This window comes from Typopeltis vanoorti, chromosome 1, assembly GCF_054136105.1.
Source record: "Typopeltis vanoorti isolate ZY-2024b chromosome 1, IOZ_Tvanoo_1.0, whole genome shotgun sequence".
NCBI classification, from domain to species: domain Eukaryota; kingdom Metazoa; phylum Arthropoda; class Arachnida; order Uropygi; family Thelyphonidae; genus Typopeltis; species Typopeltis vanoorti.
In genome coordinates, this window is record NC_143549.1 from 32,597,305 (window position 1) to 32,618,572 (window position 21,268).

Here is a 21,268-nt window from a genome sequence, read left to right on the forward strand (position 1 = left end):
TTGTGGTTATCTCAGTTGCTTTAATAACATTTTTGTCGAGGTTTAGAGAACTTTCCATCCGCACCCTCTCTAGTACTCTGTTTGCTAGACTATGATGGCAAAGATGGGACAGTTTGCGAAATAGCCAAACTCTGTAGAAAGAATTTGTTGAATTAGCCCTACGACTGCAGGATACTTTACAACTTCTACCCATATTTAGATAATTTCCACGAATCTCTCGAATATTAGTATTATATCCCGTGGGATTTAATACTGATAGCATAGAATTTTAGGAAGCAGACTATCCCCAAGAACAAAATACCCCTGATGGTGTCTCATACATCACCAAATTCCAACAAAACAGCCACATGACTATCACCAAGAGACATCATTATACTAAATCCATGGCTAACATATAATTACGCAACATCTATTTGCATTGCTGTATTTGGTTCCAAATTGCTTTTCAGAAATTGACCCAACTAGGATTTTACTAAAAGAATATTTCCTTGCTATAACGTAAGCGTTAGTTTAAAATTACGTCAATCCGCTCTATTCAATTTTTGTTTCCAAAATTTATATTTTGAATTCGTTAAGTTTAGAAAATTTCATATTGGACTGAATTATTATTCATAATTCTTTTTCTTCTTCTTTTTCCAAATAAGTGAACTCCGATTGATGTACCAATCGGAGTTCACTTTCGTCTCAAACGAAGAATTTTCTCCATTTTAGACTGTGTTTTCAGAACAAGAATGGCCTAAATAAGACTTCTATGTCATTTGTAAATTCTTATAATACAATTTAAAATTTTATTCAAAAGTTAAGGACTGAAGGACGAAGTTCACGATTTAAGAACGTCTTGACTTTGGTCCTTCCATTATAAAGCCTGGATTCGAATCCTGTTTGAGACGCGTCGAAAACCTTTTAATAAGACTTTTCAAATGAGAGAGGAAGGGTTTTCTTCTGCAGAAACAACTGGACAAAAGAGACATAATACACCGGACTTAAAACCTTTGTTGCTTCGGCTCTGGATCCAACTACCCTTCAGTCCAACTCTTTTGTAATATTCTAGTAAATCTGTAATTATATTTTATTTCTTTCCTTTACTTTTTTTTCCTTCTGAAATTACTGCATTACTCTATTCTAAATGTTTGCTGGCGATCATATATAAGCAACAGCATGAAGGGTTTCACTTGAAACAGCAATAAACCACGTGTCAGCCTGCTTGCCCGAGTGGCTAGCGTAGCGCTGCTCTCCAACCAACAGTGTGGCCTCGAATCCTAGTATGAGCAAGGATGATTGTGATTGTGTTTAGGTGCGAGATGATATTCATCGCTCGGTGTGACACTACCGCTCTGATTATTGGAGGCCTGAAGTGGCTTAAAAAGTTCCATGTTGGTCTCTAGAGCAGGATTTCCAGACTATGTAAAAATAAAAGAAATCAAAAATATATAAAATTAATAAAACAAATATGAAAAACAAAATCCTATATATATATATATATATATATATACACACACACACGCACTGCTTGGAAAAAAGTCGTGTGCACTCCCAATATGATACTCCCAAGTCAGTGCAACTGTGTCCGTGAAATGGTTGCGAGATGAAACTGACGGAGTTTGAAAGAGGCATTGTGGTAGGTTGCCATATTGTAGGCCTGTCTCTGCTCGGCAAATTGTTGACAAATTGGGCCATCCTAGGCCAATAATCAGTGATGCCATACTGAGAAGAGCAGGGAGTGTATTGCAAGTACTACCCGCAGTGGACGACTCACAGAATGTAAAAACTGCCATTGTCGGTTTTTACATTCTGTGAAACCTGGCATCGACTGGAACACAAATCTGCACAAAAATATTTAGAACCCTGGCTTACGACATGAGTTTCCATGGTAGGACTGCCGGCCTGTTTGGCCGAGTGGTCAGCGTATCCGCTTTCCAGCCAAAAGTCTGCTGGTTTGAATCCCGCCGTGGACATGGATGTTTGTGATTGTCTGTGAAAATACTAGTGATGGGCGGTAGATGGCGTTGGTGTAAATGATGAAGGTAGTTGCAGTTGGTGGAATGGTGGAGATGGAGAGTTGTAGAGGTGCCCTCCCGCGATGAGTCTTTGGACTCCCTGGAGGTGTTACGTAATAATAATATAATAATATGCAAGCCCACATTATCCGAACCAACATGTAGCTCGTCTTCAGTGGTGCAAAGAGTGTACACAGTGGGATGTGGAAGCTTGGAAAGCTGTGTTATGGAGCGATGAATTACGCTACATTCTCTATCCAATGGACGAGTGTGGATGTAGCGTATGCTCAATCAATATTTCTTTCAGAGTGCGTAACCCCAAGTGAAATTCGGCAGTAGATGTGTGATGGTAAGGTCCTGTTTAGGCCTCGGACCTCTGTTTGTGATGCCACGAACACTGAACTTTGAGAGATATCTGAACGTTCTAACAATGTTCAGACAAGGCTGCTGTAACTGAGAGTTCTATGGATTGATTTGAATCCACAGAGCCCTCATCTCAACCTTAATAAACATCTGTGGGAACAAATGGAGTGTCGGGTAAGGTCAAGGACTTTTGTCCCACGACAGTCCAGGACCATTCTTCCAGACCAGAAGAATGATACTCCAAGTTAAAAGAAAAAAATTGATTTTGAGTGTCCCTTTCAAAACCATTGACGCTACGTAACCATTCTTCCTGTACGCATTACATGCCTACAGGAAGAATGGTTTAAAATTCCCATTGATGACTCTCGTACGCTTGTGGAAAGTATGTCCTGCAGGATTGCTGCATGTGAGGAACAAACAGCCCAGTAGCTGGTTGTTCTTTCCAAACACAGTATATCTGAGGAAGAATTTCTAAAAAAAAAAAAAAAAGAAGTAAACTTCATTTGTGTGTACTGTAAAAATAGGCATGTCAGAAGATGCTCTGGAAACCATCATGCTAAGTATTATCAGATTAGCAAGTCTTGACGTCTTTTCCCGATTGCCAGTAAAAGATTTAAATGCTGCTGCAATCATGATGTAGTTCGAGAACTGCAATTTGAAATTCTATTATTCACCAGCTGTCCTACATTCTGAACGTTTTCCTAAGGATTGTTACCTTTTCATAAAATCTTTAAGGGTTTAATTAAACCTGTTCACCAAAATGGGGGGGGGATAGGAGAAGCATCAAGTTCTTAATATCCCAATACTTAATATCCCATATCCCATTAATTAGATCCTATCAACGATTTGTTTAGAAAAACGGAATTAAAACTGCTCTTCAATAAGAGAATACTTTGTTCTTTCTATCTTTTTTTTATGCGCTCTTAGAAACGATTGGTCTACATCAACAATATCGGCCCTATTAGATCTACTCTCGCGAATACAGAGTTCAGCCCAGTGCTCAGAAAAGTTTTAACATTACATCCTTCAGTTTTTTTTTCTTTTCTTTATCTTTTGTGTAGCGTCAATGGTTATCAATGGTTTTGAAAGGGGCACTCAAAATCAACTTTTTTCTTTTTTTTTTAAGTTGGAGTATCTTTCTTCTTAGGGATTAATTCACCGTAAGAGATCCTTGAGTACCTATTATAGCAGTCCTTTCCATCCTTGTCTAGAGAAGGCTTGCATCCATCATTAATTTGAAGTGTCCACTTGAGTTCCATGTAAACGTATTGTCTCTTTAAGTGAAAATATAGCTGTCGATAAAAAAAAAAAAAAAAAAAAAATAAGGAGGGGGTGTTCTCATTATTTCACTCGATGCAACCATTTTTAGCGATTCGCTCTCACCCAAGCGCACTTCCTAAAGATTCTCATTAGCCTCTAGAACTTGGCTGCCATCGCCAGTACATTAGAAGCCATGTGTTCCTCAGATGGGGATGTTCCAGAGCCTCCGCGTTCTCTCTTTTGAGACTTCGCTCGTGAAAATTTATTAATAAATACGATATAATTCTCTCTCTGCACCGAACATGAATATAGGCGCTAATCCTTTTACAATTAGTTCCTCAGAGAATGAGCGAATCTTCCTAAATAATACATCATAGTGATGCGTATAAATAATTGAAAACAGTTCTGGCGTAATTACTAACAGGCTACGTTGAGAAAGGGGAAAAAAAATCAGTTTTGTTCATTACTATATTGCAATGAACAGAATAGTATCAACTGTGTCTTGTTAAAGTTGCTATAATGGATCCGGTTCTCTTTTATCATGGTGATGGATGTGAAACACTACGCAGATGTCGGATGAGAATGGGATCGAAGGATGATTGTGCCTACTTTAGCAATTTACAAGCACGCAGGCTCCTTTTTAAATCGATTACATTCTGATTCTGGAATATGGCGGGTGGTGGCAGACGCTCACAGAAAGAATCGGACGAGTTCTATTTGCTGTTTCGGTTGTCATGGTAACGCGATGTCACCGCAGATTAAAAGTTAACAAATTGCGCTATGTGGAAAATTATCTTTTATACGCATGCGTCCATGACTAAATAACATTACCGCTTTGATTCGGGGAGTCTGTTTCTATTTCTTTTCGAACAGAAAAGTCCGCAGTATTTCCGAAAAGATTTATTCTTCTGAGAGACCGCAGGGCGTGCAGAGAGGATGGCTCTTCTTGATATAACCGTCTGTTTAGCATATTTATATCCATCAAACCTGACACGGCGAGGTCATTTAAACGGGCTGATGTCGACATTAAATCCATTTTCCAGCGCGCGTTGGATCTCATTACATTTAAGGTAATGAGCAGGTGTGGATGAGGATTGTTCATTGAGTGCGACGCTTTTGACCGGAGTTTGTACCACGATTAGTAATGCGACATTGAATGGGAATATCTCTCACATGACTTATCCCGGGACCAGGTTTCAGCGTAATTTGTATGATGAACGATTCGCAGACGTAACCCGAAGTTATATTAAAAGGAAATGATATTGCAGTAATGACCTCCATATCAGTTTCCAGTGACTGCAGTTTTTCCTTCTGCAAGACAATCACTGTGCCGAATGCGCAACAAACATTAACCTCAGGAAAATATAAAATAATAATAATAATATAAACTTATTTCCTCACTCCCATGTTATTTTAATTTTTCACTTTCTCCTTTCTGTTTTTTTTTCCACATTATTTTTTCCCCTTTTTTTTATATTCTTTATATACTCTCGTTCCTGCCTTTTCTTCTTTCTCCTTTCCTTTTTATATTTTTAGTTTCATTTTTCACCTTTCGTTCTTTCTTTTGTCTATTTTATTTCTTCTCTGTTTTTTTTTTTTTTTTTCATTTTCTTTCATTTCCTTCTCTCCGATTTATCCTTTCCTTCTTTGGCATTTCTGTTTTTCCTCCCAATCTCTATTCTTTCTTTCTTTTTTTCTTTCTCTATTTTCACGCAGGTTTTCTCATCTAAAAAAAAACAAACAAGCCGACGGGAAAACACAAGCAGTTAACAGAAATCACACGCCGAAGTTACTGCCTTAGTTTCTCAAATATGATCGCAAGCAACTCAGACTTTTTCTCTTTACCTTCTCCATTTTCTTTTTATTTTCTCTGTATCTCTCTCTTTTTTTTTTTTTTTTTTTTGTCTTTAACGCAACCGAAAGAAAAGCAGCGCTCTTTTTCTCCCTTTTTTTTACCTAAAAGAGAAAAACTGACGGAGAGCACTTGCAATTAGCAGACACAATACACTCACCTGATGAGTCCTAGTTGCCTCGAAATAACCGCATCTAACAAAGCCTACGTAGGAAGAACGTTTGGGTCGATAACTTCGTCAGTGATGCTAAGAATTCTACTTTTATAAGACGTCGATTGAAAAAAAAAATAATAATAATAATGAAAAAAAAAAAAAAACAGTTTGAAATAGCTATCAGGCCAGTGAAACCTTTTCAAAATGGACCAATGGGAGACGAATATATGGACGCATGGATATAGTGATCATCTCTCCTATAACATCCCGTTAGGGCAACTCGTAAATACCGGAGAGTGCATTTCGGTAGCTCTCTGGTCAAATTTCATACGAAACTTTTATAGTTTCTGTATTCGGCTTTGAAATAATGCTGGATTTAATATCCACTTGATTTTTATAAATTTACATCGCCGAAGTGAAGCCTTTTGGCTCTTTATTTTACTAAATAATGTTTATATATATATATATAATTATTTTTTTTAATTATTTTATTTTATTTTAATGTGAGTCCCATTCCCTGAAAGGGTGCAAGAATTATGGCACATTTATTTCTTGTAAGTGTTAAGATAACTCAGAAACCCTGCTGGAATCTAAAGACCAATGGCGGTCCTTTTTTTCAAACTCCTTGGGAAAGCAGAGACGCTAATATTGTCGAGCAGTCAGCCGCAAAAAAATGAAGGTGATGGGGATTTTCTACCAGGAAAATTTAGTATTTCGCTTCACATTAAATGCAAAACATCAACAGAAAGCAGAATAGCTGAGGAAAAGTTAGATTATCACTAGACTGTGTCCTCTCCTCCCTCCATTGACCGATGACACACTTGGGTTTTCCACTGTGGGTAGCATAAACAGCAACAATTATAAGGAACCAATTGCAATCTCTCTCTCTCTTGCCTCCCCCCCCCCTTTTTACTGTCTTCATCCTGTTTGTTTGCACTTTTTTCCTTTCCTGCTTATGGTATTTTCTTTTTTCTTCTTTCTTTCTTTCCAGAGAGATTGCTAGTGAGTAAAGTCTTTCAATTTTTCCGCCTTTATAAGCGCTTTGCCAACTCTACGCAGTTCTTCATTTGCCGACTGCCAGTACGATGGAGTTGACCGCCGTGGATATCAATGGGTTATCCGCGTTGTTCCTTCCTCAGAAGAGAAGGAAGTTGATCCGAATTTGCGTTCTCAATAAAGTCTTTCAAACTCAATTCCTCCACTTTTCTAAAGTTTTCGTAAGCAAGTGCTTCCTCCCCTCCCCCCTCCTCACCGCCATCCCCATGCGGTGCATGCATATTCTCGGCCGACAAGACGTTCCAGTTGTGATAACCGAACCGATACGTTGTGTCCGGTGCTCGTTTTAATCGAAGGGTTGTCTTTTGTTAATTAGAATCCTTGTCTAGCGGCGTCCTTCGTTAAAGAAGTCGCCATCTTGTCATTGTGGGAAGCCTGCGACGAGCCTCAAGGCGAGACGTCTAAAAAACACATATTATTAATCACCGGCAACAAAAGAAAATTGTTAACTGGCTGGCCAAGACTCGCTTCGTGTCACTTCCCCTTTTTGTCTTGGCCAGGTGCGCCACTTTATAATTAACATTTGTATTTTTTTGGATTCGAGTTTCACTTTTACGTTTTACAATCCCCAGAGATGCACCACATCAACCACACGCAACAATTGAAGAAAAACTATTATTGCACACGTATCCAAAGCGTACGGAGACTGCGCAATATTTTACATTGCTATTGTCTCTGTGGTTTAAAACATGAAATAAGTTACAGTATAACCTCGGTACAGCGTCAAAATATTGAATTCTGTTTATTTTCCAGTCCTTTATATGCATATTGTTACGTAGTTATCACGTGAAGAATTCATTCCGTCTATGTGATGTCATACCCAAGTAAGAATCTTTTCAATGCCATCAAATCGGTATTCGCTTCTCGCACTGCGACCGCGAGAATTTATTTGTAGGAAGATCCAGCTCACTGTTACGAATAGCATGCTTAATCTCTCTCTCTCTGTTCCTATTGACCAAATGAAATAATCTTTAATTGGTTTCCCAATCAAAGATATCGAAACTTATTCGCTTCGAGTCTGTACAGTAGTTCGGCTCTTCCTTTGAGCCAAACTCCAAGCGAGTAAGACTTTTAAAACCCACAGATTCTTTTCCCCTCTTCTAACTTTTCTGTTTCCATTTTTATTCATTCTTTTCACTTTTTTATTTCTCCTTTTTCTCTGTGCTCCATCTTTTTCTCTTTGCTTTTCGTTATTTCTTTTTTTTGTTATCTTTTTTTATTCCTATCCAACTTTCATGTTTTTATTTTTTTATCTTCTCTTTTTCTTCTTCTTCATATTCCCCCCCCCTCAATTTTGTTTCTTTGTCGTTGCCGCGTCTTCTTCGCTTTCATATATTTTCTTCTCCCTGTCTATCTAATTCCCTTTTATTTTCTAGCTTTTTTCTATCGGTTTCTGATTTAATCTCCTATTTTTTTCTTTTTCTTCTTACTTCTTCCATGTCTTTCTAGCATTTTCTGCTATCTTTTCCTAGTTATTTTCATTTTATTTTCTACTTTTTTCTTTGTCTTTGTTTGTTCTTTGTATCTCTCTTTCTTTCTCTCTCTCTCTGGTTTGTTGTTTTTTCATATTGTGTTTATTTTCTTTCTTTTCTTATGCTTTCTCTCTCACACACACAAACATGCGCGCGCATGTATATTTTTTCGTATTCTGTCTATTTTCTTTCTTTCCTTCCTTTTTCTTTCTTTTTTCTTATGCTCTCTCTCTCTCTCTCTCTCTCTCTCTCTCTCTGTGTCTCACTGTATTCTCTTTATTTTTGCATTTTCTGTATTTTTTTAAAAATCTTCTCCCTGTTTTCTTATTTCTTTTCGCATTCTGAGATCAGATAACATAATGTCGTGAAGCGTTGTTGGCTCCGGGACCTAAAGCGCTTAATTTACATTTCACTCGCTCGATGACGTTGCTAGTTTCTGCGGAACGTTGTCTTATCGCCGTATTAATCAAAATTTGCAGGCTAAATGCCTTTTGCTGCTCGTCGTTCCTTGAAGCATTTGTTACGCAAGCTGTTCATGGTTATGAATATTAATTTGGGGGTTCTCTTTATGGAGTATCTGATGGATGACTCTCAGGCCTTTCACTAACTGCCCTCGACTCGATCTTTTTGTGCGGACGGTTCGAACTCCGAGGTGGTGTTAAAGTTACATAATGCTACTCTAAGAAGCACTCATGCAAAAAGTCTCAAATTACACCAAGAAAAATCAACGCCAGAAGAATAAGAATGACCTTGACAAATGTAATCTGGGATATAATGAGGGATGAAATCTCTCTCTCTCTCTCTCTCTCTTTGAATTTTGATTATGTATTTCCTTATTTAGCAGTTTCACTCTACCTCATGGTAAACCAATAGTTTCGTGGATTTCTTGAAAGATACCTCTTTTTGCAAAATAGCATTTCTCTTCATTTTAGAAGAGAAATGCTATTTTGGAATACTTTAAAAAAAAAAGAAAGAAAAAATAAATTTATACCATCATTCTCCCCCCCCCCTAAAAATTCATTTTAGAAGAGAAATGCTATTTTGGAACAATTAAAAAAAAAAAGAAAAGAAAGAAAACTAATCAAAAATTAGCAGAATAGTACATTAAACCAGGAAGAAGTTCTCGATAAGTTCAACGAATATCACATCTCAGCAAAGTTTATACTTCTCCGCAGGTCATTTGCGAATGCGACATAGCAAAAGTTCAATCAATCCTTTCAAGTAGTCGCTCCAAAATTTTATTCCAAAATTTCTCGGAATGTGGCGATCAGAACTGATGTAAGACGCAAATTCTTATTACAGACATTCGGTTGTTCTCGATTCACAATTTCTTTAACACAGATGGCTTCCAATCTCATTTCTGCTGAGGAATCGTCAAGTCTGAAGATAGTAAGTCGCAGGGAGTCCTAATCAACGGAATAAGATGGACAATACCTTGCTTGGCTGTTGAATAGACAGACAGGAATCAGGGAAGGGGAAAAAATGAATGTGATATTGCTGATTGAATGCATGTTAAGCGAGAACGTACTTTTACCAACACAATCCCTTCTTGAATCGAAACAATCAACATGAAATTGGTCTTCGAAAGGACACTTCTAGACTTATTATTTTATTATTTATGTTTCTATCTTGCAAGGCTTTTTTTTTATTTCCACCGCAACCACTTTTTCATTTTCATTTACAACCATTTACCCATAAGTCACTACGCATGGTTTACCAAGTTTCATAAAAAAAATTTAACGCAGAGCATTACTCCTCTAAAGTTGACACGTTGAAATGTCCAACGTTAAACACGAGCTCAGCACGTCTGAGTTATTATAGGCGGATAGCAACAAGCGAACAATATGAAAAAGAGGCACACAAATAATAGTTCCACATGATTTTATTTCAGCAACCTTCCTGTAGCCTGATACCATCGATTGAGAACTTCTACATCACGCACGCCTTGTATTTGATAATGATTTCTACGGACATTAATCCACACAAATCTTGAGTGAGAGAAAGGAAGAAGCGGTCTGTTTATGTATCTTCGTGAATAATTTATAGTTATAGAGAGAGATTCATAGTTTTTTCGCTTCTTTTCTCGTTTGTGTTTTGTATGAAACGGATATATTGTAAATAAATAAATAAGGAGTGAGTTTGGAGTTTAATTCTTGCAGTCTCTCTCTCTCACTTTCAAAAATTCAAAATGAAAGTGTATAAAATGCCATTAAATATTTATATACTCCTTAGGGAAAAAAAAAGAGGCACATTTGTAATTAAGTTCGCCTAAGCTGTGTATTAAAATGACAGATTTCAGTAAAATCCCAGTTGATACACCAAACAACGAAGGCTATAAACAATTTTATTTCCTACCGTCAGCTAACCATGACTTTAAATAAATAAAAGCATCACCGCTCGGTATTATTTTTATTGGTTGTTTTTCTGTTCGTAGTTCGTTAATTAACAATGAATCATGATTGTTATTACATTTCTACTAAAAATTGAGCATCTTTCACGTTTGCAAGAATGTCTCTTTTTAATTATTATGCATTTTTAATTGTTTCAGGCGCAGAAATGAAAAAAAAAAAAAAAAAAAGAAGTTTTGATGTGATTTCCATTTCTGCCAGTTGCGTATTTGTTGAAGCATATGCCTGGAAAGCATTGCCTTGTATTGTTGCGTGTTTCCTTTTTGACAGTGTAACTTGATCAGCGTGTGCATGCACGCGCACACTATCTTCATAGTTTTAACTTCCTTCATTCCTTCGTTCCATACTACCATGTGGTTATCTCTTCCAAACTGGGGATATTTTTTGTTATTTTTTTCTTCCTTGTATGTCTTAACAGTGAATTCAGTGTTCTCCGCGAGACATGTTTCTAGTCAGCTGCTAAATATATCAATGACATCCTGACAGCGTCCTCTGCTAGTTTAGCGAGGATAAAAAGAACGTCGCTTTTAAGTGTTATCTGAGGAAAAGAGGGCACATGGCCCATGACACTGAAGTGGATACTGATACTATGAGCTGTTTCCAGATTATTCGTGAGAAAATTTTGAGTTTTCTTAATCCGAAATTAGTGTGGGAAAATATATTGAGGCATTTTTAAAATAATAATAGTGGAGTAAAATATATATATATATTTACTCCACTATTATTATTTTAAAAATGCCTCATATATATATATATATATATATATATATATATATATATATATATATATATATATATATATATATATATATATATATATATATATATATATATATATTTAATAGCCTTCCCACTCCCCATAGTATTAGCATAATAGTAGCGAAATGTTAACAAATCTCAATTTGTTATAATTCTCGGATTTTTAGTCAGTTTATATAAAAAATTAACATATCCCAACTCCGAGTTAATATATATATATATATATATATATATATATATATATATATATATTTCGCGAGTTGGACGAAGAATTTGGTTATTCCAGTTATTATTACTGCAAACAAACTAGACTCACTTACATTTAATTAAAAATGATATCTGAAAAAGCGAAAATATTGGTGGATAGATTACGCACCATTTTGTGAACATTCTCGAACTGCATTTTTATTGGTTGGTTGATTGCAGTGTTCGGTAGACAAACCGTAGCCTATTTCACATTGTGTGGAATCTTGAAGCCTCGAAATGTTGTTTAATAGCCTTCTCCACTCCCCAGAGTATTAGCATAATAGTAGCGAAATGTATAACAGATGAATGGAATAAAATATGTAGTGAGTCCTATTGACACACACACACACACACACACACACACACACACACACACACACACACACACACACACACACACACACACACACACACACACACACGCACGCATGCATGCACACACTCTCTCTCTAATTGGAGAGAGAGAGAGAGGGATTGGAGAGGATGAGGTTTGAATTAGGTTCCTAGTCGTTCTGAAGAGGGGTTTCATTATACAGTCCGAGAGTTAACAGTCTACTGTACGGTGAAGGTTTAGCTCACCTTCAGCTGAAAAGCTTCTAATAAATGACACTTGGATTCCAGAGAAACTTCGAGAGTGTTTCAAAGCAAAATCATCCTTTCCTTCAAGTTTAATACGCACGCGCAGAAAAAAAAAAAAGAATAAAAAGGAGAACGATGAGAAGAAAGAAAAGATGAGGATGGAGTAAAAAAAAAAAAAAAAGGAGAGGCGGAAAAAGGATGGCGAGTGGAGAGCACGAGATGGAGTGAAAAGAAGGCGAATTTGAAATGTGTGGAATAGAAATACAAAGAAATGGGAAAATAAAGAAAGAATTGGTGATGGTCGGAGAAAGAGGGGAAGGACAAAGACAGTGATAAATGTGCTTTGGCTGGGATTTCCTTCCTTCGCACGCGAACAGAAGTAGTGGCGAAGTGAGGACGGTGGTTGACAGCGAACCTTTGGACAAAGATCTGTTTTGCCCCCCACATTATTCGCTGTTGGCAGCACGACTGTCACGTTTACCTGCCTATCATTCACGTGAGTAGCCACCCGCTGGTTCGGAGAAGGTCCCCGGCTACTCAGAACTCCCATCGCGTTGGGATGAATAATTTTACGTTTGATTCCTCACCTTCGTGACGGAAAAACGGCACTTTCACCCACGTAGAATGGCGTGTCTACGAAACACACACACACACACACACCACGGAGATTTTGGCGTTTTAATTATTTTACTTTCGCTCTTTTCCGGGTCAATAACCAGAAGTGGTTCACACACACACACACACACACACACTCACTCACTCACTCACTCACTCTCTCTCTCTCTCTCTCTCTCTCTCTCTCTCTCTCCAGGGGGAGCCACTTCTCCCTGGTCTTGTAAACGAACTCTCCGATCGTGCGATTATTTGCGGGTCTGAGAATAATTGCCGAACATAAGTCGGTGGGGGTTTCCTGTCAAACTCGCAGACCTGGAGGGCGTTGGACCAATCACGGAACTGCATCTGACATAGCCAAAGCACGCTCCAGAGGTAACTTGAGGATGTCTGATCACCCTAATGAAAGGCTCATTTTTTTTTTTTCACGAACATTGTCAAAAAATTCATGAAAAGAATCATATTTTTAATCAATAAACGCATCGTTCAAGCTTGAATTTGTTCTTCATTTTTGCCTATTAAAATTCAATTTTAAAAAATAAGGTTTTCTTTGTAGAGTACATCTGTATTTTGCTCAAAGAGGACGTTAATGTGTTGCCAGTCTTTCTTATGGTGAATACATCACCCTACGAAGGTTGCTTTAAGCATAATTTAGCATGATTTTGCTTATACGCTGGTATCGTTTTGAGCAGACGGAAAGAAATGACCTCCCTCCCCCCTCAAAAGATGCCATTACCTACTCAGCAGCAGAGATAATTTCTCTCTATTATAATAAAATAATTTTCTTTGTTAAGACGGACGTCATGTTATGTTACCATGGTAACAATAGGTGCCGATCGCGTATACCATGTAGCACAGACGATTTTTTCCCAAAACCAATCTTTAAATGGTCACCACAATCACAGAAATGTTTTTGAAATCTCTTGAATATCAACCACAACAACCAGTTTGACTTTTGTTATCGATAAAATACCTGACCCCTGAGGTGCGACTTTATATTTGAAAATAAGTAAAAGCTGCATATCTTTTTTTTTTTTTACAGAAATCATTGCAAATTAAGCTTCTTCCTGTTGTCTTTCAGATCCGACAATGAATCATTCCAGGGCTTTTCTCTTCGTTCTCTTCCTCATGACTGTCACCTGCATTGTCGTGCTTCAACGAGGATTGGATGGCTGGGGCTTCACTGGAACAAACAGCTACACTCTGTTTCTGCAGAATACCTCAGGTAAACGAAGAGTTTCGTTCTTCTTCTGATCAATAATGGGCGCCATCGGTTGCTCTTTTATTATTTGCTGTGACAGAAAAGTGCAAAATGTGACATCAAGGTAGAAACCAGTATCTACTTATTTTTGAAAACACAATGGCTGTTTACGTTAGCACTTGGCGTTATTTTCTGTAGAGAGTATCAGTGCTGGACGCTCCGTGCTTTTCACACCATTCAATTTTATTTTTATTTATTATGATTGTATAGTGCGTTCTCATATGACTTCACAATGAAAAGAGCATATGTCAACAGCTATGCGGGAAAACATGAAAAACACAAAAATTAAACCTCATAAAAGTGCTTTATAGGAACATAAACAGTCTTTACGACTAAAACGCAAGATGGAAACAGAATCGGAGTCTTCCCATGAATCTTGAAAACACCGCATGACTCGCTTTTAAGAGATGGAAGTCGTGCAAGATTTTCAAATCTTTATTTTTCTTTAAAGCCATTCGAAAGCCATAAAAAGAACGCAAAGTATACTCTGTAAATGTAATATAGAGTTGCGAAGATAATAATCGTTTCCGATTATTATTATTTACTGATTGAACTTAACTTCAGTTGAAAAGTCCTTGAATTAAGTTTCTCCTGCGCATTAGACGGGATTCGAACCCAGGTGTTTCCTAACAAAATGACAGTTGCTGAGATCTGGGAGATGGACTGAGTCCTTGACTCTTTATCCCGTCATCTGAATGAAGAAAATCTCTGTGGATGACGTGTTATTGAGTTAAAAGCTCTAGTCATGACTGGGTAACGGCAATAGCCGAGCCTCAGTTAAAACTTCATTGGTACAGCATTGCCATTCGTTACCCTGGAAGTCCTAAAAAGGACTTTTCCTAGCCTATCTCCTAATACTTGCATGACAATTGACATTTATGACTTAAGGAGTGAAGCGAAAAGCTTTTCATATTCCCAGTTATCTGTTACGGTCACAGTGAGGGAAAATATTATGAGCAATATGCTCGCCCAGAATGGGCATGGAGATTATACATCACTGAAGGAAGTAATACTTACATTGACAATTGACATTTATGTCTTTAGGAGTGAAGCAAGATGCTTTTCATATTCCCCGCTATCTGTTGTGGTTACAGTGAAGGTAAAATTTATGAGCAGATTGCTCGCCCTGAATGGGCATGGAGATTATGCATCACTAAAGGAGCTAATATAGCTTTTGGTCTTCTATATTTAAATATGTCCGTTGGATCGTATGCTGCAGCTTGCTGAACCAAATCGTTGGGATGTGTGGACGTTTTTAGGAAAAACTTGGATGCTAAGGATTGTAGAAAAGAGAAAATATAGAAAATATTGTGTCTCTGTGGAGTTGATTGTTTCTAACATACCACGGGGCGTTCAGACCCATTCTCAAGCACTTGTTCTGCACTCGCTGTATCTTAATAATGTTAGTATTAGAGGTGTGGCTCCAGGCCGGAGAGGCGTAGGTGATTATAGGACGAATCGTCATCTGGTACAGTTGCAATTTGATTCTATTGCTGAGATTGCTATTTCTATTAATTAGCGGATAGATCTGAGCGATGGCTTTAGATGCCTTTGTGCATGCAGACTTGGTGTGCTGATTGAAAGATAGCTTTTTGTCGAGAATTACACCCAGGTATTTTCTCTCTGTCTGCCAGGGAATTTTAGTATTGAATAGTAACACATCTCCTACAGGAGACATTGGCCTTTTTGAGAAAAGAAACGGCTGAGCTTTTTTGGGGGTTGACTTCTAATCTCCACTTAGAGAACCAACCCTCCAGCTTTAGAATGGTTTCTTGAAGTTTTCTGGTAATGAAAAGGGGTCTGAGAGATCTGGTTAGTATTGCCGTATCGTCCGCATACAGGGCCAAAATGGAAGTCATCGGATTGTGCGGGATGTCTGACATGTATATAGAGAACAGCAATGGAGCCAGTAGAGATCCCCGCGGCACTCAAGCAAAGATGTGGCGCTGGAAGGATGTAGAACCGTTGATTTTTACTTGCATTGATCTATTCTGAAGATATAAATGGATTAAATGAACCATTTTTAGTGAGGTACCGGCTGAGATAAGTTTGTGCAGGAGTCCAAAATGCCAGGTTTTGTCAAATGCTTTGGATAGGTCTAGGAAAACAGCGCCTGTGCACTGGCGCCAGTTGTAGCTGGTGGTGATGTATTCGACAATTCTGTGGATTTGCTGGGTAGCACTATGGTGTTGCCTAAAACCAAACTGTTCTTTAGAGAGAATGTTTAGGTCATTTACTGAGGTTTGGAGTCGTGAGAGGATGACCTTCTCTGCAACCTTACCCAGATTGGAGATGAGACTGATTGGACGATAATTTTGCGGTAGGTGTGGGTCTTTGCCTGGCTTATGTATAGGAATTACGTCAGCCAGTTTCCAGGTGGAAGGAAAATAGTGATATCTTAAAATTACATTTATTATACTGGTCAGGTGCACTGCTGCTTTTTGGGGCAGAAGTTTAATCACCCGATTAGTAATGCCGTCTGGCCCAGGAGCTTTTTTGTTCTTTAATTTTTTAATAATGTCATATAACTCAGCAGGTGATGTTGGTGCAATATGGTCAGTGCTGGTGATAGGAAGTTTGAGTGAGTGTCTGACCTTGCTGTGAATCTTGCTGTGAATATGTGGTCAAAGTCAAGGTTTCCATACAAAGGCCTGCACTGCTCCTCTAAGTTTTATGCTATAACTTCTGCTTTGTCTACATCTGTGTGAGCAAGGCCCTGGTCAGAGAATATTGGGGGAAGGGATCTGTCTTTGTTTTTGATATTTTTCAGTAGTCCCCAGATGGAGTGATCAGTAGGTGAAATGGAGGATAACTTTTCATCCCATACTTGGTCTCTATGGGCTTTGAGTGCATCTCTTACTGCCCCATTTAATCTGTTTAGATTTATTTTATCTTGTGGTGCACACGTGTTACGGAATCTTTTCCTAGCTCTGTTTTATGATGTCTTCAGGCAAACGATGTGGCTTGCGGGCAGATTTGTAGGAGGAAGCTACCTTTATAGCAGAATTAATTTGTTGTGTGAGATTTGTAACTGCAGTTTCTACTTCTTCTTTTGTGCGTATGTGAGGAACAGGTCCAATATAATCCTTGAGTGCTGCTGACAGTCTTTCCCATGCAATGTAGGAGTGAGAAGGAGGACACTGGTATTCTTGATTTCCCAGCTGTAGTAGAATTGGATTATGATCGGATGATAGTTCATCCATAGATATGATGCTGTATTGAAGTTTAATATCCTGCAGGATAGCTATATCCAGGATGTCAGCAGTGCCGAACGTACTGAGATGAGTTGGTTCGGTGGGGCCTGCCACAACAGCGTTGCTTGATCCTAAGTAATTGGAAAGGATGCAACCATTCTTGTTTGTGGTTGTACAATTCCACGCAGGATGCTTGAATTCAGATCCCCGGCAATGATGGTGGGCTCTCTGATGCATAAGATGGCATTTAGATCAGAGTGAAGTAGAGATTTTTGGGGAGGGTTGTAAGCTGAGTAGATTTTCAGCTTGCCAGTGGAGCTGGTGACTACTTCCACTCCTGTGATCTCAAGGTTAGTGGTTGAAGGATTGCTCACAGAGTGGTGCTTAATGCAATTTTAATGAAGATGGCAGTGCCGCCGCCTCTGTAGAGTAGTCTGCCATTTCTGTATAGGTGATAGCCCCTTATTGTAGGATTGTCTGAAGGTCTTAAATGAGTTTCACTGATTAAAATAACATCTGGTTGATACCTATATGTGAAGTCTCGGAGTTCCAGAATTTTGTTTTTGAGGCCATTTGCGTTCCAAGCAACTATCTGAAGAGATGTTGGAATGAGTTTGTTACTATTCATTTATGAGAGCTGTGAGAATGACCTGCGTTTCATGAAGAAATCTTTTAGTGGAGGTTTCAGTAGGGTTTGACAGGCTGAAATTTTGTAGCTTGTTTGCTAGTGAGGCCGTAATAACAGCTGTTAGGTTTTTAGGTGCTGTTGGTTGATTTTTTTCTGGTATTGGTCTATTTGTACGGGTCACATTGGCATAACTTCTTGTTTGCTTTTGGGTGTCTCTATTATTGGAGGTCTCCGACTGTGCCCGCTGAGTCTCCGGTTTTGATGTCTGGGCCTCTGGTGTTCTTGTACTGTAGGAGGGCTGATTGATTGCCTCCATCCGTCTGTTCTTTGGGTGCTGAGTATATCCTTTGTAGGTCACAGGATGAGGGCCACTGCAGTTGGCACATTTGGCCGAGGTGATCCTCAGCTTTGTGCAGGTATTGGTTGGGTGGCTGTCTCCACATTTTAAACATCTATATTCCGCTCTGCATAGATTCTGGGCATGGCCAAACTTCTGGCACCTGTGGCACTGCCCAGAAGATGATCTTTTACGGAGTGGTTCCGGTGTGACGATGAGACCACAGACTGTTTTTAAGTTGTAGATATCCTTGTATATTTTATGAATCTCAACAAGGACTAATGGCATGGGAGTCTTGTCTGCTTTGTACATTCTGCTGACCTTGACTGGAGGCAGATCCTGAGAATTTAGGTCAGCAGCTATTTCTGCTGTGTCAATGTCTTCACAAACACCACGAAGGACTACTTTTAAGTTTTTTTCGGAGCTGAGCGCAAAGGTATGATACTGGATGCCTCTGTCGTCCAGTTCTTTGGTCAACCTTCTATAGTCTGTCATTGTTGCTAGCTGGATCTCTATGCCTTCATCCATATTTTTGGCCTTAATGAAGCCAATATGCAAATTGGACATTGTGGATCTTAAAGCTGCCCACTTATGCTTTTCTCTAAGGATGATCGGAGGCACTTTTTCTTTGGGAGAAATAGCGGCGCCCGAACCCTGACAATCCTGTTCCATTTCAGTATTGTCATTGTGCGGTTCTTCTGTTGTTCTTCGCTTTTTGCGTGCGCGCACTTCTACAAAGTCTGAAGGAGTAGAAGGCACTGATTCTAAATGATCTTCAGCGGCAACGTCTGAGACACATTCGTGGGGAAACGTGTCATACAATTTCACCTTTCCCTGCCAATTATCACTCAGCAGCTTTCCTAGTCTGAGGAATTCCATGTATACTTCCTCGAATTTGGTCTCATTCAGAAGTTTTGCCATTTCAATAATTTAAAATGTGTTAAGGCACAGATGGAGAAAGAGTAGAGATTTCTCAGGTGCCCTGAGCAGGTAAAGATAATCCTGTGAACTTTTGAGGGTCCACTAGCAAATCCCGTAGACATTCTTAGGTGTCTACCAGCAATAAAATGTCACTATAAGAAATAAACAAAGGCGATACTAGCGGCTGTAGGCCTAGCGTATCGCCCTTGTAATTACAAATGACTTACCTGGATAAAGCACTATGGAAAATAAAGTGACTGTTTATGGTAGCAAGCAATTAACTACTATTACTAATGAATAAGCATAAATATAAATCGCTAAAAACATATCAATCAAATTCACAATTCATCATCAATAATACACGACACGAAACACTAACACACGAGCCGCCATCTTTTTTCCTAATAATAATTCTTACATGGCAATTGACATTTATGTCTTTAGGGGTAAAGCAAGATGCTTTTCATATTCCCCGCTATCTGTTGTGGTTACGGTGAAGGTAAAATTTATGAGCAGATTGCTCGCCCTGAATGGGCATGGAGATTATGCATCACTAAAGGAGGCTAATATAGCTTTTGGTCTTCTATATTTGAATATGTCCGTTGGATCGTATGCTGCAGCTTGCTGAACCACATCGTTGGGATGTGTGGACGTCTTTAGGAAAAACTTGGTTGCTAAAGGTTGTAGAAAAGAGAAGATATAGGGAATATTTGTGTCTCTGTGGAGTTGATTGTTTCTAACATACCACGGGGCATTCAGAATCATTCTCAAGCACTTGTTCTGCACTCGCTGTATTTTGATAATGTTAGCATTAGAGGTGTGGCTCCAGGCCGGAGAGGCATAGGTGATTATACGACGAATCGTCATCTGGTATAGTTGCAATTTGATTCTGTTGCTGAGCTTGCTATTTCTATTAATTAGCGGATAGATCTGAGCGATGGCTTTAGATGCCTTTGCGCACGCAGACTTGATGTGTTGATTGAAAGATAGCTTTTGTCGAGAATTACATCCAGGTAATTTTTTTTTTGTCTGCAAGGGAATTTTAGTATTGAATAGTAAAACATCACCTGCAGGAGACATTGGCCTTTTTGAGAAAAGAACGGCTGAGCTTTTCAGGGGGTTGACTTCCAATCTCCACTTGGAGAACCAACCCTCCAGGTTTCGAGGGTTTTTTTGAAGCTTTCTGGTAATGAAAAGGGGTCTGAGAGATCTGGTTAGTATTGCCGTATCGTCCACATACAGGGCCAAAATGGAAGTCATCGGATTGTGCGGGATGTCTGACATGTATACAGAAAACAGCAGTGGAGCTAGTAGAGATTCCAGCAAAGATATGGCGCTGGGACGATGTAGAACCGTTGATTTTAACTTGCATTGATCTATTCTGAAGATATGAGTGGATTAGATGAACCATTTTTAGTGAGGTAGTACTGGCTGAGATAAGTTTGTGCAGGAGTCCAAAATGCCAGATTTTGTCAAATGCTTTGGATAGGTCTAGGAAAACAGCGCCTGTGCACTGGCGCCAGTTGTAACTGGTGGTGACGTATTCAACAATTCTGTGGATTTGCTGGGTAGTACTATGGTGTTGCCTAAAACCAAACTGTTCTTTAGAGAGGATGTTTAGGTCATTTACTGAGGTTTGGAGTCGTGAGAGGATGAGTTTCTCTGCAACCTTACCCAGATTGGAGATGAGACTGACTGGACGATAATTTTGCGGTAAGTGTGGGTCTTTGCCTGGCTTATGTAGAGGAGTTACGTCAGCGTGTTTCCAGGTGGAAGGAAAATAGTGAAGTCTTAAGATTGCATTTATTATACTGGTCAGGTGCACTACAGCTTTTCGAGGCAGCAGCTTGATCACCCTGTTTGAGATGCCGTATGGTCCAGGAGCTTTATTGTTCTTAAGTTTTTTAATAATATCATATAATTCAACAAGTGATGTGGATGCAATATGGTCAGCACTGGTATCTGGGAGATTTAATGCATGCCTGACCTGTCTGTGGATTTTGTACAAGTGATTGAAATTTAAGTTGTTATAAGAAGGTTTTCACTGCTCCTCAAGATTCATTAGTATGGCTTCTGCCTTATCTGCAGCTGTGTGGACTAGGCCTTGGTTTGAGATTATGGGGGGGGTTCTGTTTTTATTTTTGATGTTTCTCAGTAACCCACAAATAG

General features: G+C 38.8%; 1 protein-coding gene across 3 annotated transcripts in view; it reads left to right on the forward strand.

The window, feature by feature from the left end:
- Positions 1-21,268, forward strand: part of LOC150109874 (carbohydrate sulfotransferase 1-like) — a 79,329-nt gene that overhangs the window by 51,993 nt on the left and 6,068 nt on the right. For all 3 annotated transcript variants that reach the window (XM_090415557.1, XM_090415549.1, XM_090415566.1), the window contains one exon: positions 13,840-13,983. In XM_090415557.1, coding sequence (XP_090271683.1) covers positions 13,848-13,983 — 136 coding nt within the window. In that variant the 5' untranslated portion in view covers positions 13,840-13,847. The remainder of the gene's footprint in view (positions 1-13,839; positions 13,984-21,268) is intronic.